This window comes from Doryrhamphus excisus, chromosome 7 (assembly GCF_030265055.1).
Source record: "Doryrhamphus excisus isolate RoL2022-K1 chromosome 7, RoL_Dexc_1.0, whole genome shotgun sequence".
Taxonomy (NCBI): Eukaryota; Metazoa; Chordata; class Actinopteri; order Syngnathiformes; family Syngnathidae; genus Doryrhamphus; species Doryrhamphus excisus.
In genome coordinates, this window is record NC_080472.1 from 17649339 (window position 1) to 17671052 (window position 21714).

The window sequence follows — 21714 nt, forward strand, 5'->3', positions numbered from 1 at the left end:
TGCTCATTTGTTTTAAAAAGAAAATCTCTCTATGGTTAAAAGTCATATTTGGAGTTGTACGTGTAAACAAAGATGCAAGAATAGTGGAACGGAGATAGGTTTAGCAACGGAGTGCTCCCAATGTAGTGAAGAGTAGTAGTAGATGCGTTCTGCAGATAATAATAATTATTAAATTATTAAATTATTAAATTATTAAATTATTAAATTATTAAATTATTAAATTATTAAATTATTAAATTATTAAATTATTAAATTATTAAATTATTAAATTATTAAATTAATATAAATAAATAATTTTATAATTTTTAATATATTAAATATTTAAAAATTAAATTAATTAAGTATAAAGTATATATCATTTATTTAACACATATTATTATTAATGGAAAAATAATAAAATAATACACTACTCTACTAGACTTTGCAATCAACCTTACGTCTTGTCCAGTAAACTTTTCCTTTCCTCACCGCTCAAGCGTTCATTGTCTGGTCATTATGCACACTCAAGGGCTCATCAGCTCACAGTGGGCTCATCAGCATGACTACTCCTCCTCAATACTTGTCTCCATTGTCCACTTCCTTTTTCCTTTCTCTCACTCTCATCCTCAATCAGCCACCTTTGCTTTTGCTTCACGTTGCAGCCTTTTGTGCCTGAGATGTGTTGCATCATCATTATTATTATTGTGACATCCCATTAATACTGCATGACAAGAAGAGGGCATTCGTATAAAAAAGGGGTTTATTATAGTGTTCCCCACCCCTACAAGACATAAAAAGTAACATGTTAGATAATAATATATATATATTTATGATTACACTGATGTATAAATACAGAAACACAGCATGTTAGGCACTGCGGTGGAAGAGTAAGGCACAATGGATGCTTGCAAACTTAAAACAGTGTTTTTTTTGGAGTCGTTTTCAGTGTACAGCGACTACAGTGTTACCAAAGGCCAGTAAATGTCTCCCTTTTTGGAATGAATGAAAGTCCTTTTATGGGAGGTCCATGATCTGATTCTGGATCAGTAAGAACTGTACAGTATATACAAGGCGGGTCTGTCAGTCTGATACCCTGTTTGACCTTTAATCTCTCTATAATCTCTTTGCATTATAGCTCGTCGCCTTCCCCTGAGCTGAAGCTGCTCCGGCGGCTGCTGTCCTTGGACACCTCACCGGGCGACCTGGACGACAGGAGCGGATCAGTGGCGAAAGGCGACAGCGGGTCGTCCATGAGGAGCTCGTCCAGCCGGTGCTCCCCCTTGAGCGTGGCGCTGAAGATTTCCGTGAAGTGGGACAGCGGGTCGGAGAAGGTGTTGCAGCCGTCGGCGCCCGCCATGTGGTCCTGAGGCGCGGTGGGACCTCCCCCCGGGATGGACGGGACGCCAGCAACCACGGCTATCCTCTGGAGGTAATCACTGTTTGGGTCTTCCTGATAGAGAGGCGGCTGCTGAGTTTGGGGAGACGATTGTTGTTTGAGGAGATGTGAGGGCAGCTCCGTCGTCCCCAAAGACGTCGCCATGTTCGGGAGGCCGTGCGCTCGAGCCTGGATCTCAAGTTCCTGGTCGAAACAAAAAAGGATGTCATTGATTGCCATTTTTTAAATCAACTTCATTAAAACATCCTTTCTAAGCTAAACAGTAACTTGGGAGGGATGAGCGCAATGTTTTGACTGAATGTAACAGCTCTCATAGTTTAAGAATGGTGTTTGGAAAAACTATTTAAAAGGCCAAAAATGCACAGAAAATCATATTTTTAATGATGTATAAACATATAAAAAATATATTAAAAATGCATCTTTACGATAATTTTTAATAAATTTTTCAAAACGAAATTTATCATCTGAAGAAATATGCACAACCGAATATTTCACAAACGACAACATTGTTTTTTCCCCAAAAGTCAGTGATATCAAAGACTGTTTGTCTGTGGAGGAAAGGTCAAAAACACATTGAAAAATTCCAGTAAATATATATTTTATTTTTTTATTTATTTTAAAAATATTAATTTATTTTTTTTACCAAAAATTACCAAAAGAATATATAGTATTTATTCACAATAATTTATTTATTTATTTTGTTTTTTTTAGATTTTATCGCCCCACAAAAAAGTCATAAGACGCAAACATTGCAAAGTGGTAGCATTTGCAGGTTTTTTTTGCTATCCATTTAAAGTTATTTTATTTTAGGAAAATATCTTTGCAGACAGTCAAGTGCATGCCAAAGCAACAGGTGGTGCTACAAAAAAAAATTGTATGCGGAAAAGACACAAATACTGTCGAGTAATAGTTAGTACTAGTATCGGGAAATAACAACAATGTCACGTCAGCAACTTTAAAACACAGTTTGTGTGTGAACAGGAGGTCACATGCAGTGAAAAATTACAGATAAATCATGTTTTTAAATTACTATAGATAGTTTTCTCGTGTAGTATAATTTATTTATATTATTTATTAGTGTTAATGCATTTTCGTCTGCATGAAAATATTTTTTTTCGGCTGTCAAGTGCATGCCACAGCACCAGGGGGCGCTACAACTCCAGCCACTTAAAAAGCCATTTCCGGAAAAGACACAAGTGAAGATATTGTGCCTTTATGAAGGACACAAAGACATCCAGAAAGTCCGTCTTTATGCGGTGAAAGAGGCCAAAACAATGCTAAATGGAATTACCCTGATTATTCTTGTTATAAGACAATTCCTTTAAGGTATAAGATGATGAGTCACACCCCTAAAGCGGCCATTGTTATTGTTAAAATCAACAGGAAGTACTGTCTATTTGTAAAAAGCCAGTACGTTGTTACCTGAATCCGGAGCAGAAGCCTCCTGTTGGCCTGCTCCAGCTTCTTCTGCCTCCCCTCCAGCTCGCGAGCGTGCTGCTGCTCCTTCTGCAGCCACCTGATGTACTCCACCGAGGCCTTCAGGATGGTGCCTTTGTTCCAGCGCATGTCGCTGCACAGAACATGTTGGAGATAACCTCTTTTAAAAAAAAAAAAAAAAAATAGACGAGCAGGCGTGTTTTGCAGGTTTTTCCCCCCACCCGCTGTCTTTTTATGATGTGAATAAGAAATGACGACTTACACGGGGAATTATTCATCCTTAGACATTGCGTAGGGACTCTGAAAGGGGATTTTAATAGAATAATTAAGTAGCTATGTGAAAAGTCCATTCTTGTACTTCCTTGGTGTCTAAAATTAATCCTGGAGTACAAATAGGTGAAGGAAAATGAGCTAAGTTGGCTAAGGTGCGAGAGTGCAAGTCATTCTTCAGTGGAGATTACCGCCTTTTTTTTTTTTATTTGATTATTTAAAAGGAAAGGAGGTGAAATTGTCCTTTTCCACAGGAGTGCTAGTTGGATCAGAGTTAATAATCTCCTTTATCCCACGTTAATGGCACGGCGGTGACAAGACCCACCTTCCAATTTAAAATGTGTGGCAAAGTTCAATTGCAGGAGATGGCCATTGGATTTTAATTCAGCTCCGGCGCTCTCGTTTGCTCTTCAAACTTTGATTCATGCTCGCCCAGATGACACAAGTGAAAGTTCAAGTGCATTCGGATTCATTTAGCTTAGAATTTAATCCACTTCCTGCCTGCTCTTGTACGCCTTTGAGTGTCTAATGTGATCCGATGTGTTAAAAAGTGTCCAAAAGTACATCGAAATTCCCAATATTGAGGTATACAGTAACCGCACATTATAATTGCAATGTTTATGTTAGAGTGTAATTGTTTCTTTGTAAGGCTAGAATTGTATGTATTTTAATTTTTTTTATTACAGGAAATGAGATTTATATTTAAATTAGTAATCATTTTTAAGTTATATGTTTTTTAATCTTTGTGAAGTCAGCATTTAGTGTATTTTAGTGTATATCACAAAAAAAATTCAATTATCAGTCATTTTAAGTTATTATAAGTATGTTTAAAATGTTTCTAATGTAATGATTTTTTCAATTAACAATGTTTAACTTATAATAATGTAAAAAAAGATTTTAATTATGAAAATTTAAGTACATTTTAAAGTACATTTTAAGTAAAGAATTATTTTTAATTATTATTTTAAAGTTTTTATAATTACATTTTTAAGTCATGAATCATATATATATAATAATGATCAATATATCAATAATATAATTATAGTATAATTAGTGATAAATATAGTACAATTATTATATAATATAATTATTATTAGATATTTATCAAGGATTTAAAATAATTATTAAAAGAATTACTTATTCTTAATTATTTTAAAATTATTTTAAAATAATTATAAAAAATAAAAATAATTATTAAAAGAATTACTTGTTCTTAATTATTTTAAAATTATTTTTAAATCCTTGATAAACATCTAATAATAATTATATTATATAATAATTGTACTATATTTATAACTAATTATACTATTATTATATTATTGATATATTGATCATTATTATTATATATTATTATTATTATATATAATGTATGACATTATTAAAAGAGTTACTTATTCTTAATTATTTTAAAATTATTTTTAAATCCTTGATAAACATCTAATAATAATTATATTATATAATATTATATTATATAATAATTGTACTATAAATGTACTATATTTATTATGAAGGATTTAAAAATAATTATTAAAAGAATTACTTATTCTTAATAATTTTTAAATTATTTTTAAATCCATGTAAAGCCAGAAGTAATAATTTATTTGACTTATTATGATTAGAAATAACACTGTATGTAGTGTATAATATTATGATTATTCGCTCATTGTAAAGTCAATATATTGCTCGTACCTAACATTGTGGTCTGTAAACTTAGTTTAAATGAGCAACTCACGGGTCGTTTGACTTGGGAATGAGCGTCCCCAGCTCCTTAATCCTGTAGTTGATGTTGTATCTTCGCCTTCTTTCGACTGAAAATCACCAAAATAAAGACGGTTAGGTTTTTTTTAAAGCATTTTTTTAAGTGTGTAAAAGATGATAGACACTGACTTAAGTTATGGTTGTCCTTTTTCTGCCTCTCCTTGGCCATGACCCGGGTGTCGTGTTCTGTCAAGACATAAAAAAGACAAAGATGAGTGATATCGCAGCTGTATAACCAATTGATTCACAACGCGGTCTGATTTAGACGGTCGAGAGAGAGAGAGCGAGAGAGACAGTGAGTTCAGAGCTGAGGTCAGCCAGAATGTGGCGTTTCCACGCATGAATTAGCTTGACCTCACGCACACACGCAGAGAATGAAAGAAAGCTCAGTGTGGCTCCTGCTGCATGTGGCAAAAAAAAAAAGTGAGCACTTTTTTTAAACGACGTACTGCGTAATTAAGCGAATTTACTAAGCGGCCCTGAGAGGGGCTAAAAAATGCCACTGCATTTATATTTGTATTCACATTTTTCCAAATTACATCATTAGGGCGCTGAAATTGGATTTCCCAATTTGTCTCTGTTGATTCAATCAAGACAATTTGGAGTCTGTGTGGCAACGCATTGTCCTCTCCCCGCCACGCTGACAGTGAGAGGGGGAGTGGAGGGCTCTTCAGGCAATACTCTGGACTTCCGACATCATTTAAGGCCCCGTATTAATAAGATGATTGATCATGATGATTAGTTGTATATTTTCAACTAAAAAGTCTATGTAGAGTGGCTAAATTTGTAGAAATATCGCTAATATGTAGTACATATGCCTACTTATACACTGGCACCTAACATCCTATTCAAGTCCTGGCATTTTAAGGATAACAGCATATTGACCCAAATAGACTTTTTACATGTTTGGAACAATATTGTGTTGCGGCTGCATCTCTTCCGGTCGCTAGTATGCACACTACTAGTCAAGTCACGTTTGGACACACTACCTCATTCTGTTGGATGACAAAGTGTGTCCAAGCTTTTGATTAGTTATGTATGCGTAACAGGAAGAAGAAGACCTCTCCCCTCTGTATTACTGCTACATTTCCCCAGGTCGCGGGTCTGTGTGAGTGACAGGAGGAAAAACTCAGAATCTCTATAAGCCTTGATTCAAGACCTCTAATATACGACGACACCTCTTTTTCTCGACAAAAAACTATTGTGTTGCAACTGCATCTCTGTAGGTCGCTGGTGTGTGTGTGTGAGTGACAGGAGGAAAAGCTGTGACACACTCTCAGTGGTTATTCTTGACCTTGAATATAAGACAACCTCTTGTTTTTAAGACAGAAAAGTACTGTGTTGTGACTGCATTTCTCTAAGTTGCTGGTGTGTGTGTGAGTGACGGGAGGAAAAGCTGCAACACTCTCAGTGGTTATTCTTGACTTTGAATATAAGACAATTCCTTGTTTTTAAGACAGAAAAGTGTTGTGTTGGGACATCATTTCTTTAGATTGCTGGTGTTTGTGAGTGACAGGGGAAAATGCTCTGGTTCTTCTAGACCGCGAGTATAAGACGACCCCTCATTTTCAAGGCAGAAAAATACTGTGTTGTGTCTGTATTATCTTGGTGGCAGGTGCGAGTGACAGAATTTTGCTGGTGTGTGTGTGAGTGACGGGAGGAAAAGCTGTAACACTCTCAGTGGTTATTCTTGACTTTGAATATAAGACAATTCCTTGTTTTTTAAGACAGAAAAGTGTTGTGTTGGGACATCATTTCTTTAGATTGCTGGTGTTTGTGAGTGACAGGGGAAAATGCTCTGGTTCTTCTAGATCTCGAGTATAAGACGACCCCTCATTTTCAAGACAGAAAAATACTGTGTTGTGTCTGGATTATCTTGGTGGCAGGTGCGAGTGACAGAATTTTAAAAAATCTGTGACTCTCGAAGTTGTTATTCTAGACCCCGAATATAAGATAACTCTTTGTGTTGCGGCTGTGTCTCTCAGCGTTGCTTGTGTATGTGAGTGAACGGAGGAAAAACTGTGACACAATATTCAAAATTATCCTAAACCCCGAATATAAGACGACCCGCTTCTTTCGAGGCAGAAAGGTACCGTCTCGGGGCTGTATGTTGTGTAGGTTGCTGATGGGTGTGTGAGTGACAGGAGGAAAAGCTCTGACTCAATATAAGTGGTGATTCTCCACCCCATATATAAGATAAGCTGTATTTTTTTCAGGACAGAAAGCAGTGTTCTGCATATGCATCTCTTTAGGTTGCTAGTGTACGTGAGTGACAAGAGGAAAAGCTCTGACTCAATATAAGTGGTGACTCTACACCCCATATTTAAGACAAGCTGTATTTTTTTCAGGACACAAAGCACTGTTCTGCATATGCATCTCTCTAGGTTGCTCATGTGCGTGAGTGACAAGAGGAAAAGCTCTGACTCAAGTGTTTGTTCTAGCACCCGAACATAAGACATCTCATCTTTTCAGCTGTTTTTGAGGGATAAAGCAGGTGTACCTAATGAATTGTCCATCTGGTGTGTGGCTGTTTACTTTAGCGCTACATATGGTATGAGTCCATACCTGTGTATTCCCTTTTTACTGTGAGCTTTGTGGGGTTAGATGTGGGACTCAGTCCACCATTACGGGGGTTCATACCTTGTTCACCCCCATACACGTCCAGCATGCTGCTACTGAGAGACACCTGAGGAGGACAGAAGACATGTTTAAATAGCGGCTCATGGGAGTCTTGTAGGCTTGGCGGACACCCCGACCCCCCACCCCCCGCCGCCCCCACCTTCCAGGATGGGGTTAGTCATGCAAATTGCTTATCTTGCATCACAATGAGTAAAAACAACTGAAACGAGGCCAAACAGGCTCCCGTCTAGCCATGACCTCTGCTCATGCCGCCATTGCACCCAACAGAGATATCCTCTGTGTTGAAAATAAAACTTTTTTTTTTTTCAAAAAATTATGGAGCTGCTTGGAAACAGAGACCAAACTGTTTTCCTTGCTTCATCTCAACTATAATGATGCCTTTTCACAGGTCAGGGGTCAAGATGTAGCATGCCGCCGCTCTTTAACCTCTCCATATTTGTTTCTAATTTCAATATACTTGCATTACATTTACACTTGTACAATTGAACATGGCTGAAAATGAGTAGGAAGAAGCAGAGTTTATTGACTCCTACCCCAGTTTCTGGTAGTCTGCTCACTTCCTGTGAATAACATTTTTTTTTAATTCAGAGTATAGAAATGTGTATAATTGATTTTCAGTGATAAAAGAACGCCCCCCCCCCCCCTTCACAACATGTAAGGACAGAGGAAACAAAACAGGAGCGCATTTTTTTGTTGCTATCTCACCAAAGAAGGAGTCGCTTATCAAAACCCCAACAATTCACAAGGACCCCTCCCATCTCAGATGCTAACGTGCCTGAACTGATACGTTCCGACATGGTATCATTCCAGAAAAATCCCATTAAAGTGTCTCACGTCACTGTATTCTTTTGCTCCGTGTGCTTTAGTTGCTTTTTTCCGACACGCTTAACACGGGTACATTTAAGAACATTTGCACAATCCAACGTGTCCATAATGGCTAGTTCGTGTAAATAAAGCGTCTTGGGAACTGTCGCTAAGCCCTGCTGAACTTTGACTCATCTTGAGACTTAAGCTGACCTCAAAGATAGAACCAAACCAACCCCCCCCACTCCTGAAAAGCCTTTGGAAAAAGCAAATAATGAAAACGATGCATACTTACATTGTTTTGCATGATGATGTTAGGCTCCATGCAATCCAGGCCTCCATCTTTGAAGCCCGATTCAAGACTGATAAGGTCATCGATAACTTCATCCATGGGGAACTACAAGAACACAGCCATGGAAGCCGTTACATCTTATTCAGATGTTATTGATGAGCATGTCAGAGATTCTTATATCATAATAAAAGAATGCGGGAGGGTTGAGACCAGTAACGGGAAGACGTGTCATCATTGTGAAAAAAATCCCCCCTCCAAGACCGCGCTGTGGTTTTCATCCCCCATACAATTTCACTTCCTTACCTCGCTGTCATGGCCGCCCATGCTCATCAGGGTGACGGGGCTGCCGGGGTTGCTGCCGGGGTCGTTGATGGACGCCATGTGTCCGTTCCTCATGATGGGGGCGTGGGGGTGCGGCGGCGGCTGGGGCACGGCCGAAGAGGCCAGCTTGGAGCCCAGCGTCAGGTACTGCTTGACCTGCTGGTTCTGACTCTGGTGGAGGTGGAACTTGGAGGTCTCCAGTTGGTTCTGTACCTGCGGGGAGGGTGTGCACGGTTGCTGAGTGTTGCGAGAAATGCTCGTGAGTCACAGCTGTTTCTTCGAATTCTTTCCACATACAAACTTTTATATTTCATATTTTATCTTTTTCCCTCGCTTCTGTTCATGTTTACAGTAGGATTACATAAGCTCTGCTTCTTCCTACTCCTATTCGGACATGTTGAATTGTACAAATTGTGCACTTCATATAAGTTTCTTAAAGAAATAAAGTAATCCATAACAATTTTGGACTCAGAAGAGACACAAAAACGTTCCCTGTCTTACATTTGAAGCTCTCGTGGCGTCCCGCATAGTGAAGTAGCTGCAGTCAGATAAGTGTGGCATTCTCAGCGAGGCGCAAAAAGTCTTCAAATTTGATTGTTTTTTGCTGTAATTTACAGATCCAGGTCCTCTGCTTGCTGTCTCCTCAGTGTGTCCCCTCGAAGTGTCCCTTATAAAGGGCCCTAAGTGAACTAATTAGGCCCAAAGCTGGGGGTAAGCCTTGATGTTGCATAGCATGACAATCACTTCAAACACGCCACTGTCACATCACCCGGGGTTTGATCACTGCAGGACGTCTGCCTTTAGCGTCTATCACTAATTCACTGAGACCGCCCCTTTCTGACCCGCCGGCCAATCGGCGCTCGGCTCCCAAGGTCCTCTTTTGCCTGCTCCAGGGGTTGCGGCAGCACAATTGACCCTTGTTCTCCAATAGGAGTTTTAAATAACTCCACTTATGCCATTTTTAACCAGGCGGCATTTAGAGTGATCGCTTTTGCAAAACAATAGCGTCAATAAAAGCTATTTTCAGGTCTTTGTATACAGCAGGCGTTATATTTCCCCTCAAAAATGACATCTTATGAGCACTTGAAGCAGATCTAATAATAAACTGATGTCTTCATCCACCACAGGTAAAAGACAAAAGAAAAAACACATAATATGAACTTGCCTGAACTCGAAACAAATAGTCCTCCCTGACAAAGCCCAGCCAATCCATTCACAACGTGTGTCACTCAGTTTGCCGCACAATGTCGCTTGACCTCATGTTTGACCGCTCAGAAGAATGACATTATTTTTGCTATCAGGATGTCCGCTTTTTGGATTAATATGAAAGCGCCTTTTGTTCCTAACATTTCATAGTAAAGGCGCCCAAACACTTCTTCGTCATCCTTTTAGTTGGAATTTGGACAAATAGTTTAGCACTATGAAAGGTTTGGGATGAGCTTAATGGTTTTTATACATGATGGCTAACCCGGGCTAGTTTTGGAAGCACATGCTGTATGAATAAATGGATAATGATACAGAAAAGTATAGGACGGCATGCAATTTTATGGATATCCAAAATGTACATCTTAGATAATAAAATGTTCAATCAATAAATTACTATTATTAAATTATTATCATTACTGTAGTTGCTGTCATGATTATTATCAGTAGTAGTAGTAGTTCTAGTGAATAAATATATCATCAATAACAAATATGTAATAATTTAATTAATAAAAATAACAAACACAGTTATATTACATTATTATTGTTGTATTTTTGTTGTCATGATTGTAATTTGTAGTGGTAAATTAAAATTAATTGTAATTAATTGTAAACGAAAAATACAAAGTATATTAATTATTTATATAAAATATATTATTTATAAGTTAAAAATTTAAAAATGTAAAAAAAATTATATTAAAAATATAGTTATATGTAGATAAAACAAATATTGTAAAAGAATGATAGCAAATTAAAAAATAAGCAATACATATTATATGTATATATATTATATATAGTAAATTCAAATGAAAAACATAAACAAAAACATATCATGATTGTCATTATCATAATTATTAGAATAACTAATTTAAAAAAACTACTAGTGGTAAATAAAATCAAATATATAATTACTATATTATTTTATAGTATTATATAAATTGTTAAACATTGTACTATATATTTATACATAATGTTATTTATATACCAGTATATATTAAATTCATTATTATTTTTTATCATTATATATATATATATATATATATAGTGCCTTTTGATATTCTAGCATAATATATTATGCTATATTGAAAATATTGATATTCTCGCATATCAAAATAAAAAACTTTGATTCATTCATTGGTAAAGTCATTATTAACAGTAGTATTAGTCATTAAATCAATATTAATATATAGAATATATATATAGTATTTTGGCGTAATAAAATATGTCTGCCATATTTGTGGAACATCATTGCGAGGGGTTAATGTTCATGTTGCTGGAAATAGTAACTTTTCCGAGTAAATTCTCACAAGAACACAAGAAATTGAAACCTTTCAGCCGATTTTTAAATCCCCACAATGCAGTATTTACTTCCTCAGCGTGCCCACAAGTAAGTTTCTGTTTCCAGAGCCCAAATAAAAGCGTCACTAGCACAAAAAAACAGCAAATTCCCCTCCACAACTGATTGGCCATGCAGGCATCCATCTAACTGAGAAGGACCTGTTCACAATACTCAACTTGTCAGTGCTGACTGAGAACTCCTATCTCCCCTCATTGGCTCCAAACAAGATGCCACTTGTGAGTCAATCCATATATTTTTTTTGCCAGGGACAGCGAAAGGGCACGGCATCACGGTCTTGTGTGTGTGATAGCACACTGTTCTGGTTTCACTTTGCCGTTTGCGCTACTGTAAATGCCGGAGATACGCTTGTTATCCACTTAAAGGAATCTGATTAGATTTGAGGGGTTATGGTGCTTCAGTCGCAGAAGCTCAGCTCCACAATGGTGTGTCTGTGCATGTGTGAAGAGGACATGCCGGAGCATTATCAATGCCCTACACACACACACGCAAACACGTAGCGACAGCAATGAGATAAGAATGCAATCAATCCAGGCCCCAAGTTTGGGATTTTTGTCTCAATAGTGTCGTTTGAGACACTTGAGTGTTTCTCTTTGGGGATGCTGAGCTGTGCAGACACCTGCTGCAACAACGAGGCAGTGTTCCACGCTGCTGAGGTCGCTGGTTCACGCCTATTTTTGCACACGTTTGCACTGTTTGCACTGACCTGCAGACAACAAACCTCTAAATGTACAACTCAGAAATAACAACAAAGAATGTCCATCCGCATATTGTCATAGTTCATGTCATATTTGTTAAATTGAAATACATATTTATGTAAACAACTGCATGTTTGGTTGATGAAATCAAATTAAAATTAAAACGGGACAATTTTCCAGCAACACGTAAGCGGAAAAACTATTCCACAAAGATGGCGGACAAGCTGATGAAAATTCAAATATGAGAAACTGATTAAACAACAGAGTGAAACATAAAATAGGGTTTCTCAAGGACAATAGGAGGGTTGACGATGCTATTTTAATTTATTTTAGTTTTATTATGTACTAGGATTTCGAAGTAACTCCACAAGTGCAATCAAATTCTCCCAATTTTGCTTCCCTTTTGTATTTTTCATTCATTTTCTAGGGTCATGGTGATATGCTGGAGCCTATTCCAGCTGATTTGGGGTGAGAGGCGGGGTAGTAGTAGTAGTAGTATACATTTTATTATTATTAAATGATTTTTGTTTTTCAAGTAACCTCAAAATTTGTGCAAAATTCAAGTATTTAGGTATTAAATCTTACTCATGAGTAATGAGAAGGGCTTTTTTCCAGCTACTACACATTTATACTTTAGCAAAATATCCAAAAATGGCCTTCCCCATTATTTACTGCAAAACTGAGGTGTGCTAGCAAGACGCTGACAAAGCATAAAAACATACCATATCCATTTGTCAGTAAATGTCCATACCATACCGTGCATTAGAAGTTGGCAATGTATTCCTCTTCTAATTTAAAAAAATATACATATTTTTTCAATCTTCAACATGCTGTATTGAAATATATTAAAGAAATACCACTTTCAACATATTGAGTCCCATAGATGTGCTTCTCTAAAGAGGACAACTCAATGGAGTCTCCTTAAAAGATTTTCAAAAGCTCTTGTGCAACAAAGTTTCAGTCTTACTCAAGTTCTCCTTTCACTTCAGAAAACGCCAGCTGTTTATGAAACACGAGCTAACATGAACACATTGTGGACAAAACCCCGTAGGAGGGACGGATTTACTTTCTGTAAGATGATTTAGTTGAAAATGTCCACCTGTGATATTAAGCAAGGACACTAACCGCTACTTGCGCATGGACGACGTGTCACTGTCGGAATTTAGCATGTCGGTACTTCCGTGGCATCTTTGCCTCAGGTGTCTTCATTCACGAGATAATAAACAACATTTTGAAGAACATCATAAAAGGTTAGCTCTGAGCCTCCAAATCCACTCCCTTTGTGTTACACTTGTTCTCTTAAGGTTAAATAAAATCTTATTTGATGTTAATTGGTTGCATTCTATGTATAAACTGTAGTCAATGGAGCGAGGTTCCCCCCAGCCGGCAAAATTTAGCTCTGTCATTGGAGCACATGTAGACTGATATCAGGCTACTTTTTTACAAGAATATTGCTCTGCATGTAAGGTTATCTCTGAGCCTGAGCATCCACTACTTTTCGGTTATACCTTTCCGTGATAGCATTCCATTTCGTTGCACAGTTTTTGCAAATTCTGGTTTACACTATATCGAATGGAGTGAGGTTCCCACAGTGGCAACATTTAGCATGTCAGTACCTCTATCTTTGTTGCAGGTGTAGACAGTTGCTAGGCTACTTTTTACAAGAATCTGTTTTTCTTTTTTTCATTATAAAAGTTTAGCTCAGAGCCTCCAAATCCACTCCCTTTGTGTTACACTTGTTCTCTTAAGTTTAAATAAAATCTTATTAGATGCCAATTGGTTGCATTCTATGTATAAAATGTAGTCAATGGAGCGAGGTTCCCTCCAGCCGGCAAAATTTAGCTCTGTCATTGGAGCACATGTAGACTGATATCAGGCTACTTTTTTACAAGAACATTGCTCTGCATGAAATGTTATCTCTGAGTCTCAGCATCCACTACCTTTTTGTTATACCCTTCCATGATAGCATTACATTTGACACTGTTGCAGATTTTGCAAATTCCGGTTTATACTATATGGAATGGAGTGAGGTTCCCACAACTGGAAACATTTAGCATGTCAGTACGTCTATCTTTGGTGCAGGTGCAGACTGTTGCTAGGCTACTTTTTACAAGAATCTGTTTTTCTTTTTTTCATTAAAAAAGTTTAGCTCTGAGCCGCCAAATCCAATACTTTTCTATCAGTCACTCTGTCTCCTCTCCATTTCGTCAGTACCCAAGGCGTTACATGCACGGTGCAAACGCGTCCAAAAGCGGCCTACCTGCAGCAGCTGAATTTCCGTCAGAGTGAGCACTTTGACCAAGCAACATCGACTCATGGCGTCCGCGGCATCTCCCATCGCAGGAGAACCGCGAAATCTGTGCACCCCAAACCGCAAAATCGTCTCGCCGTTAGGAGAGAAAAGAAAGAAGCTTTGCAGAAATATCAGAGAGGAAAGGAAGGCATGACACATCAGCTTATTTGGGGACGTTTCCTGTGAGAAAGACCTGACTGAAGCAGAAATGCTCATGGCGGTTGGGGTGTGTGTGTGATGCTCAATAAGTCCACACTGCTTCTTCTGCATGCCACACTTTTTCCTTCCTGCAGGACATTCAGCACATTCTCCCAGGTTATCTCCATGACAGCCACTTCCCTTGTGGGTCTTTGTTTTAGCCATCAGACGCCAACAAAAAGGTCCAGCAAGATCTTCAGTGACTTTCTCGATTTAACATATAAAGTTTTTATATAAAGATTTTTATATAAAGTAGTGCTTAGTCCATATCCTGCAGTTGTTATACATTGTGCTATCCTGTTTATTCATACATATATATGTATGAATATTCAATATCTTTGAAGCAGATTTTTTCATCCATTCGGCTAACAGGAATCTACTGGCTTGTTCATCATAAAACATTAGCTCTGAGCCTCAGGATTCAGTACTTTTCTTTTACGCGTTTCCTCTTAATGCAATTTCACATACTGTAGTAGTTAAGTTCATTCATTCATTCATTTTCTACCGCTTTTCCTCACGAGGGTCGCGGGGGTTGCTGGAGCCTATCCCAGCTGTCTTCGGGCGAGAGGCGGGGTACACCCTGGACTGGTCGCCAACCAATCACAGGACACATACTATAGACAAACAACCATTCACACTCACATTCATACCTATGGACAATTTGGAGTCGCCAATTAACCTAGCATGTTTTTGGAATGTGGGAGGAAACCGGAGTACCTGGAGAAAACCCACGCATACAAGGGAAGAACATGCAAACTCCACACAGAGATGGCTGAGGGTTTGGAATTGAACCCTGGTCTCCTAGCTGTGAGGTCTGCACGCTAACCACTGTGTACAGTGGTACTTCTCTTTTTGTTAATTTGTTAAAAAATGGCTGACAAAACCCAAAATGTTTGAAAACCGAGGCAATTTAATGCAGTTAATCCGGGTTACCGGTCAGCAAGTTCACCAAACTCCCGATCTCATTTGACATGTGGGTCATTTAGCAGTCACACCCCATAAAAAAAAAATGCATGGACACAAACGTGAGTCACAAGCCTCGAAAACCGAGATAGTCATTGAAAAAAAACGAGTCATACGATTACACAGGAAAATAGAAGTTTGACTGTAATTGATGTAATATTTTGTTTGTGTGTTTTGGTTCAAGTGTATTGAAGTTAGCGCTGAGCCTCTTCCGCTACCTCTCTGTTACACCTTTCCAGTGCTTTTCTCTAACAAGACTAACTTTTTACGACAATCTACAAATTACAAACATGACTTCTTTCTTTATTTTCTTCCTTAATCACTACATTAGAACCTTCTGTACTCTTTTCTCTCCCTGTTAGAAAATGCTAATGTCATTAAGTCCAGTCAGGACAATTGTTGGAGACGTTCCCCTTTAACACACAATAAGCTACGCTACGTTTTCGTCATCAGTTGCTCCACACACGCGGATCATTTCATTAAGCTCAGCTTCATTCTAGCCGCCACGGCCAAAGAAATGTTCCTCCTCCATCTGAGGCTCGTGTGCGTGCGCTTGTGTCTGATACCGTTGCAAATGAGTTTGACGATTATTGACGAGTCGTGTCGAAGGGATGGATGACTCATGGATTTTTACAAAGTATTTCAATCCCAACTCTAATAGTTTTTCACAATAGTTGTTGTTAGTTGTCTTTAGTTCTGACCCTTAGCTCATGGAAAAGTGATTAGACCACCTTGTTTTTTTTTAGATTATTGTTTCGTTTTAATGCCTGGCACATCTAAATAGACAAATAGGATGATGACAACAAAAATAGCTGAGACTGGTTCATTTTTTTGCCAGGACAATGCCATAGATATTCATGCAGGAACTTAAAGGGGACCTATTGTGCTCATTTTTTGACCCTTTGTGAGTTGTGGACTCCTATAGAGCAGCGACACACAATAGTAACTAGTCTACTCATTAGTTCCTCATTAGTATTAGTCACTACTCTAAATGTATGTGCCTTAGTTCTTCAGTAACTACTCTACTTCTTAGTTCCTTAGTAACAACTTTAAATGTATGTGCCTTAGTCATTAGTTCGCCATTTCTTAATTAGTAACTACTCTAAATGTATGTTCATTGGTCATTAGTTCCTTGTTAGTTCTTCATTAGTAACTATTCTAAATGTATGTTCATTGGTCATTAGTTCCTCGTTAGTTCTTCATTAGTAACTACTCTAAATGTATGTTCATTTGTCATTAGTTCCTTGTTAGTTCCTCATCAGTAACTACTCAAAATATATGTGCCTTAGTTCCTCAGTAACTACTCTACTCATGAGTTCCTCATTAGTTTCTCTGTAAGTCCTCTAAAGGTATGCGCTAGTCATTAGTTCATAATTAGTTATTTATTAGCAACTACTCTAAATGTATATACTGTACCTGTATATACTGTTACTGTCAGTAACTACTCTAAATGTATGTGTCTTAGTTATTAGTTCCTCAATCATTATTTATTAGTAACTACTCTAAATGTGTATAGCTTAGTTCCTAAGTAACGACTGTACTTATTAGTTCCTTAGCAACTACTCTAAATGTATGTGTCTTAGTCATTAGTTATTCATTAGTAACCACTCAAAATACATGTGCCTTAGTTCCTCACTCATGAGTTCCTCATTAGTTTCATTGTAAGTACTCTAAATGTATGCGCCTTAGTTATTAGTTCATTCTTTTTTGTTAGTAACTACTCTAAATGTATATACTGTACCTTAGTTCCTGTGTAACTACTCTACACATTAGTTTCTCAGTAACTACTCCAAATATCTTTGTAATTAGTTCCTCATTAATTATTTATTAGTAACTACTCTAAATGTGCATAGCTTAGTTCCTAAATAACGACTTTACTTATTCCTCAGCAACTCTAAATGTGTCATATTCGTTAGTAACCACTCCAAATGTATGTACTGTAGTTCCTCAGTAACTACTCTAAATTGATGTGCCTTATTTCCTCAGTAACTACTCATTAGCTCCTCATTAGTAAGTACTCGGTAACTACTCACCCAGTGAGCCATTCCCCAGCAGGTAGAATTTAACGTGCGAGTGCCCCTGTTATTGGTAACTTTTTAATTTTCTAACCCTCGCCCTCTTGTGTATTGTGTGCCGCTCGTAAAACTCGTGCCGCGTGGAACCAAAATTCCTCAGCCCGAGCCACAAGTGCTCACCTTTGTTAGTGGCGCCGCGCCATGTTTTAAACATCAGGGACTTCCTGTAACAGCCGGCCCGGCTTCTGAGACCGCGCATCAAAGTGCGGCTCGCACATCTGAGGGCTGTTTTATCCTGCTAGAAAAGGAATGCATAATGGACACGGCACCACTGCACCTTTAATGACGATCATATGAATTAAAGATGGTGGCCATTTTAACCGTGTTACATGCTTATTGACTTCATGACGTAGTTGGTTTGGATTAAGCTTACATTACAGCCCTAATACCTGTTTTGGTGTGCAGTTTCACTAATGAATTTAGTTTGTACAAAAAATATTGCACAAATAATGACTTCTCGAGACAACCCATGAGTCATATTTGATCATGGACTGTAAAAATATATATAATTATAATAATAATAATATTGTACTTAATGCCTCTATGCTATTAAATCCCTGTCACTGCAAAAAAAAAGATAAATAATTCCATGCTAATTGTTGTATCTACATTATTATTAAGTAAAGCCTCATGGATTAAATACACTAATATCTTCTCAAATTAGATTCCAACAAGGGATGGTGGAATATTATGGAATTTGCAGAAAGAACAATGCCACTTTTGCACCAAGCAGTGCTCACGAGTGTGTAAAGGGAACCTCAAACAAGTGGAAAGAAGGTATTTTCCACATGATTACACACTTTTGCACTTCCAACTTTTTACAGATTCCAAAATAAAAGAGCGCAGGGAGAAAAAGGAGGTTTGAGTATGCGTGCTTGTGTCAAATATCATTAGCCAAATAGAATAACAGGATTTTTGCAGCTAAATTGGTTAGATCGCTCACAAGAATTCTGTGTTGTAGAAGACTTGCACGTGCCTGAATATACGTACATCCTTGCCGTGCACGGGACATAATATTAGGCACGTTACAGAGTCTCATCACTTCCACGACAAAAGCCATGACCAAGATCATCTTTTTTTGAGTAATCGGGTAGATGCAGGGGTACCTAATGAAGTGTCTGGTGAGTGAGTGGATATTCTGTATGTTGCAGTTTATGCATATATGCTCATCCTGAAGGAAATATGGGAATGGAGTGAAGTTCCCCCAATCTTTGTCTGACTTTAACGTCTTGAGAACAGATGTTTTCTTGGGATTGATTAATACCGGGCTACTGTCATGTTCATAGTAATGTAAAAGAGGTTAGCTCTGAACCTCAGTTTGCATTATTTGCATCACTGTAGTGAGTGAGGTTCCGTGCCAGTACCTCTTCACTGTACATTTGGTGTCTTCGGATACGTTCCCATTTTTGTAAGAATCTATTGTCTTGCTCATAATAATGTCATGAGGTTAGCTCTGAGCCTCAGAAGTTATCGGCCACTTATGCCAATCCCAGTCCTGCCAAGCTTGAATAAATGTTATGTATGATGGAAGTAGGTGTTCGCCGTGGTGGGTTCATACGAGTAATATAAAATAGCAGTTGAAAAAAAGTTATCCTCCCATTCCGTGTGGAAGTGGTAAGTTTTGGGCTTCTGAAGTTTAGAAGAATTAAATTTGAGGGTAGCTTGTGAGCTCGCTGGCTAGCGGCCATCTCAAGTCTCTGCAGTGTAAACAGTAATAGGAGTGTAAAGGTGACTATAGGGGTGTTATTTTATGTCTTTGGGGCTCTAATAATGTGTATTTATAAAAAGTGTATTTATAAAAAGTGTATTTAGAAACACATAATCAGGTTTTCTATACTCTAATTACAAAAATATGCTATTTTTAAAAACTTTCCCTTTTGGCGGACAGTCAGAGATGTGTAGATCATATCTGTAGATAATTTGGGAATAGGACAGATTTGAACATAAAGCCAACTTGTATGTTGAATTGACACAGCAGAAGGGTTAATAAGAAGTGAGGGAGGAATACCACGTGGAAATGGCCTTTGACTCTGTGTGCCAACAGGCAAAGAGAGGCAAGACAGAATAAGTTTGGAAATGTTGGGAGGGCAGCGCCCTGAGGATGCTCGCACTGTTTAACTCGGCCAAACTATCAGAGCATTTCCAAAATCTCAACTTTGAAGCTTAATATGGCATCAAGAAGAGCATCCCAACCGCATTTGTGCAGCCAGCACTGTTCAAAAGCTTTTGGGGGGCATACAATATGTGAATTCCACCTCCTTCCCCTCCTCCTTCTTCTTCCCCTCCTCCTCCTCCTCCTCACTCCGCCTTTAACTCAATTGTGGCAAATGAAATAATGCAATAGCTCTTTAATGAGAACTAAGCAGAACATTAGATCAAGCGTTGACCTTACCCGAATAATATTGTACGGTTTGTACTGCAGACACAAAAGAGCACTTTGTGGTGTTTCTTTTTTTTTCTTCTTCTTTTTTTACTCTGCTCAGTTATCTTAGTACTGCTTGAACAGGAGCGGGAAGAATGCCAACACTGTTCTTCCCAGTCGTTGCCCAGAAGAGGAAGAAGCAGAGTGAGTGGGTGACATTGCACTTTAAAGCACGTATCGACTGGAATCAACCAAGCACCTGCAAGGGTGCACAATCAGAACTGTTGTTTTGGCACCAAAATATTGAAACTATTGTACTTGTAAAGGCCAGCTGTCCTAATACTTTTGCTAATACAGTAAACCTCGGATATATCGGATTCAATTGTTCCCACTGGTTTTGTCCGATATAAGCGAAATCCATTATATGCGTATACCGGAAAATGTCCGTTTTACGCATATATCGGATTTATATCCGGTATATGCGTAAATCGGATTTTATCCGTTATGAAAAGGCACTTCCTTGACTATGTTTCCAATGTACCTGGACGCGCAGGCAACGCTGCAAACGCTGCAAATGACATCGTATAGCGGCCTGTCACGATTCGGCGAATCGGAGCGCCACGATGCGGCCATCCGATATATGCGAGGGAAATTTAATGGAAATGCATGGGAACAGGACTGGAGATTTTTTCCGAAATAGGCGAAATCCGTTATAAAAAATCCGATATATGCAATGAATTTTTATTGGAAATGCATTACAGAAAAATCGGTTCTTTTTTATCTGTCCGTTGTGAGCGAATTTCCGATATATCCGAGTCCGATATATCCGAGGTTTACTGTATGAGAAAAACAACCGCAGACGTCCGAAATAGGTGCGAAAAGTACAGAAATATTGTAACAGCGTAGTTGTTTACAACAGTGACACTGCCAACTAGTGGCCTGGCATGATTACTACAGCCTGACTAATTGATGCTAATGCTAACATTGCTTCATAATACTATTATTTCAACATACAACTACATTATGTGGCAAGAAAACACTCTCAACTGGCCTCAAACTTTCTCACTTGTGACTTTATTATTAGTATATCTCCATTTACATATTTACACAAATTATTCTGTTTCCGTCTCATCTCCTCTGCCTTGATGTTTCTTTTGCTGTCTCGTTCTCTTCATCTATGGTTACCGTAATGATCTTATGTGTGTGTGTGTGTGTGTGTGTGTGTGTGTGTGTGTGTGTGTGCGGGCACCTGTGCGAGGCTAACGTGAGACGACATCGATCTTTTCATCACAATGGGGGAGCCCAAGAGACCAAAAGACTCACTTAAAAGGCGTATTTCAGGGTATTAATTGCTTGACATGGCTCACCCAGGTATGGGAAATGTTGCATGTGCGGCAATTATAGCTCAACTCGTTTTTTGGGGGGGGGTGGAAAAACATAGCAGCAGACGTTTGTGTCATAGTTTGGTGCAGCGAGTCACGTGCTGTATGCAGACAAAGTTACGCCAACACACCCCCTTCGCTTGGTTAAATTGAAGTTTCTGTAATATTGCACACCCTAAAATGCACTAGCTTTTTTCAGTGTATTCATGGGGAACAGCAATAAGCTCAAATAATAATAATAATAAGCTCTAATAATACACTTGATAACACAAATTGACCAGAAAAC

The 21714-nt window shown here is 38.2% G+C and overlaps 1 protein-coding gene across 6 annotated transcripts in view; it reads right to left on the reverse strand.

Annotated features, from left to right (window-relative positions):
• Positions 1 to 763: 763 nt before the first annotated feature.
• The window catches only part of tfec (transcription factor EC), a 38039-nt gene continuing 17088 nt past the window's right edge, over positions 764 to 21714 (reverse strand). For 2 of the 6 annotated variants that reach the window (XM_058077311.1, XM_058077315.1), the window contains 8 exons: positions 8880 to 9110; positions 8580 to 8681; positions 8014 to 8040; positions 7481 to 7526; positions 4970 to 5026; positions 4815 to 4890; positions 2798 to 2945; positions 764 to 1558 (listed from right to left, as the gene is read on the reverse strand). In XM_058077311.1, coding sequence (XP_057933294.1) covers positions 1109 to 1558; positions 2798 to 2945; positions 4815 to 4890; positions 4970 to 5026; positions 7481 to 7526; positions 8014 to 8040; positions 8580 to 8681; positions 8880 to 9110 — 1137 coding nt within the window. In that variant the 3' untranslated portion in view covers positions 764 to 1108. Of the gene's footprint in view, positions 1559 to 2797; positions 2946 to 4814; positions 4891 to 4969; positions 5027 to 7480; positions 7527 to 8013; positions 8041 to 8579; positions 8682 to 8879; positions 9111 to 9398; positions 9913 to 14415; positions 14562 to 21714 lie in introns of those variants that run through there. The other 4 variants (XM_058077313.1, XM_058077314.1, XM_058077316.1 and 1 more) reach the window with 4 other exon arrangements.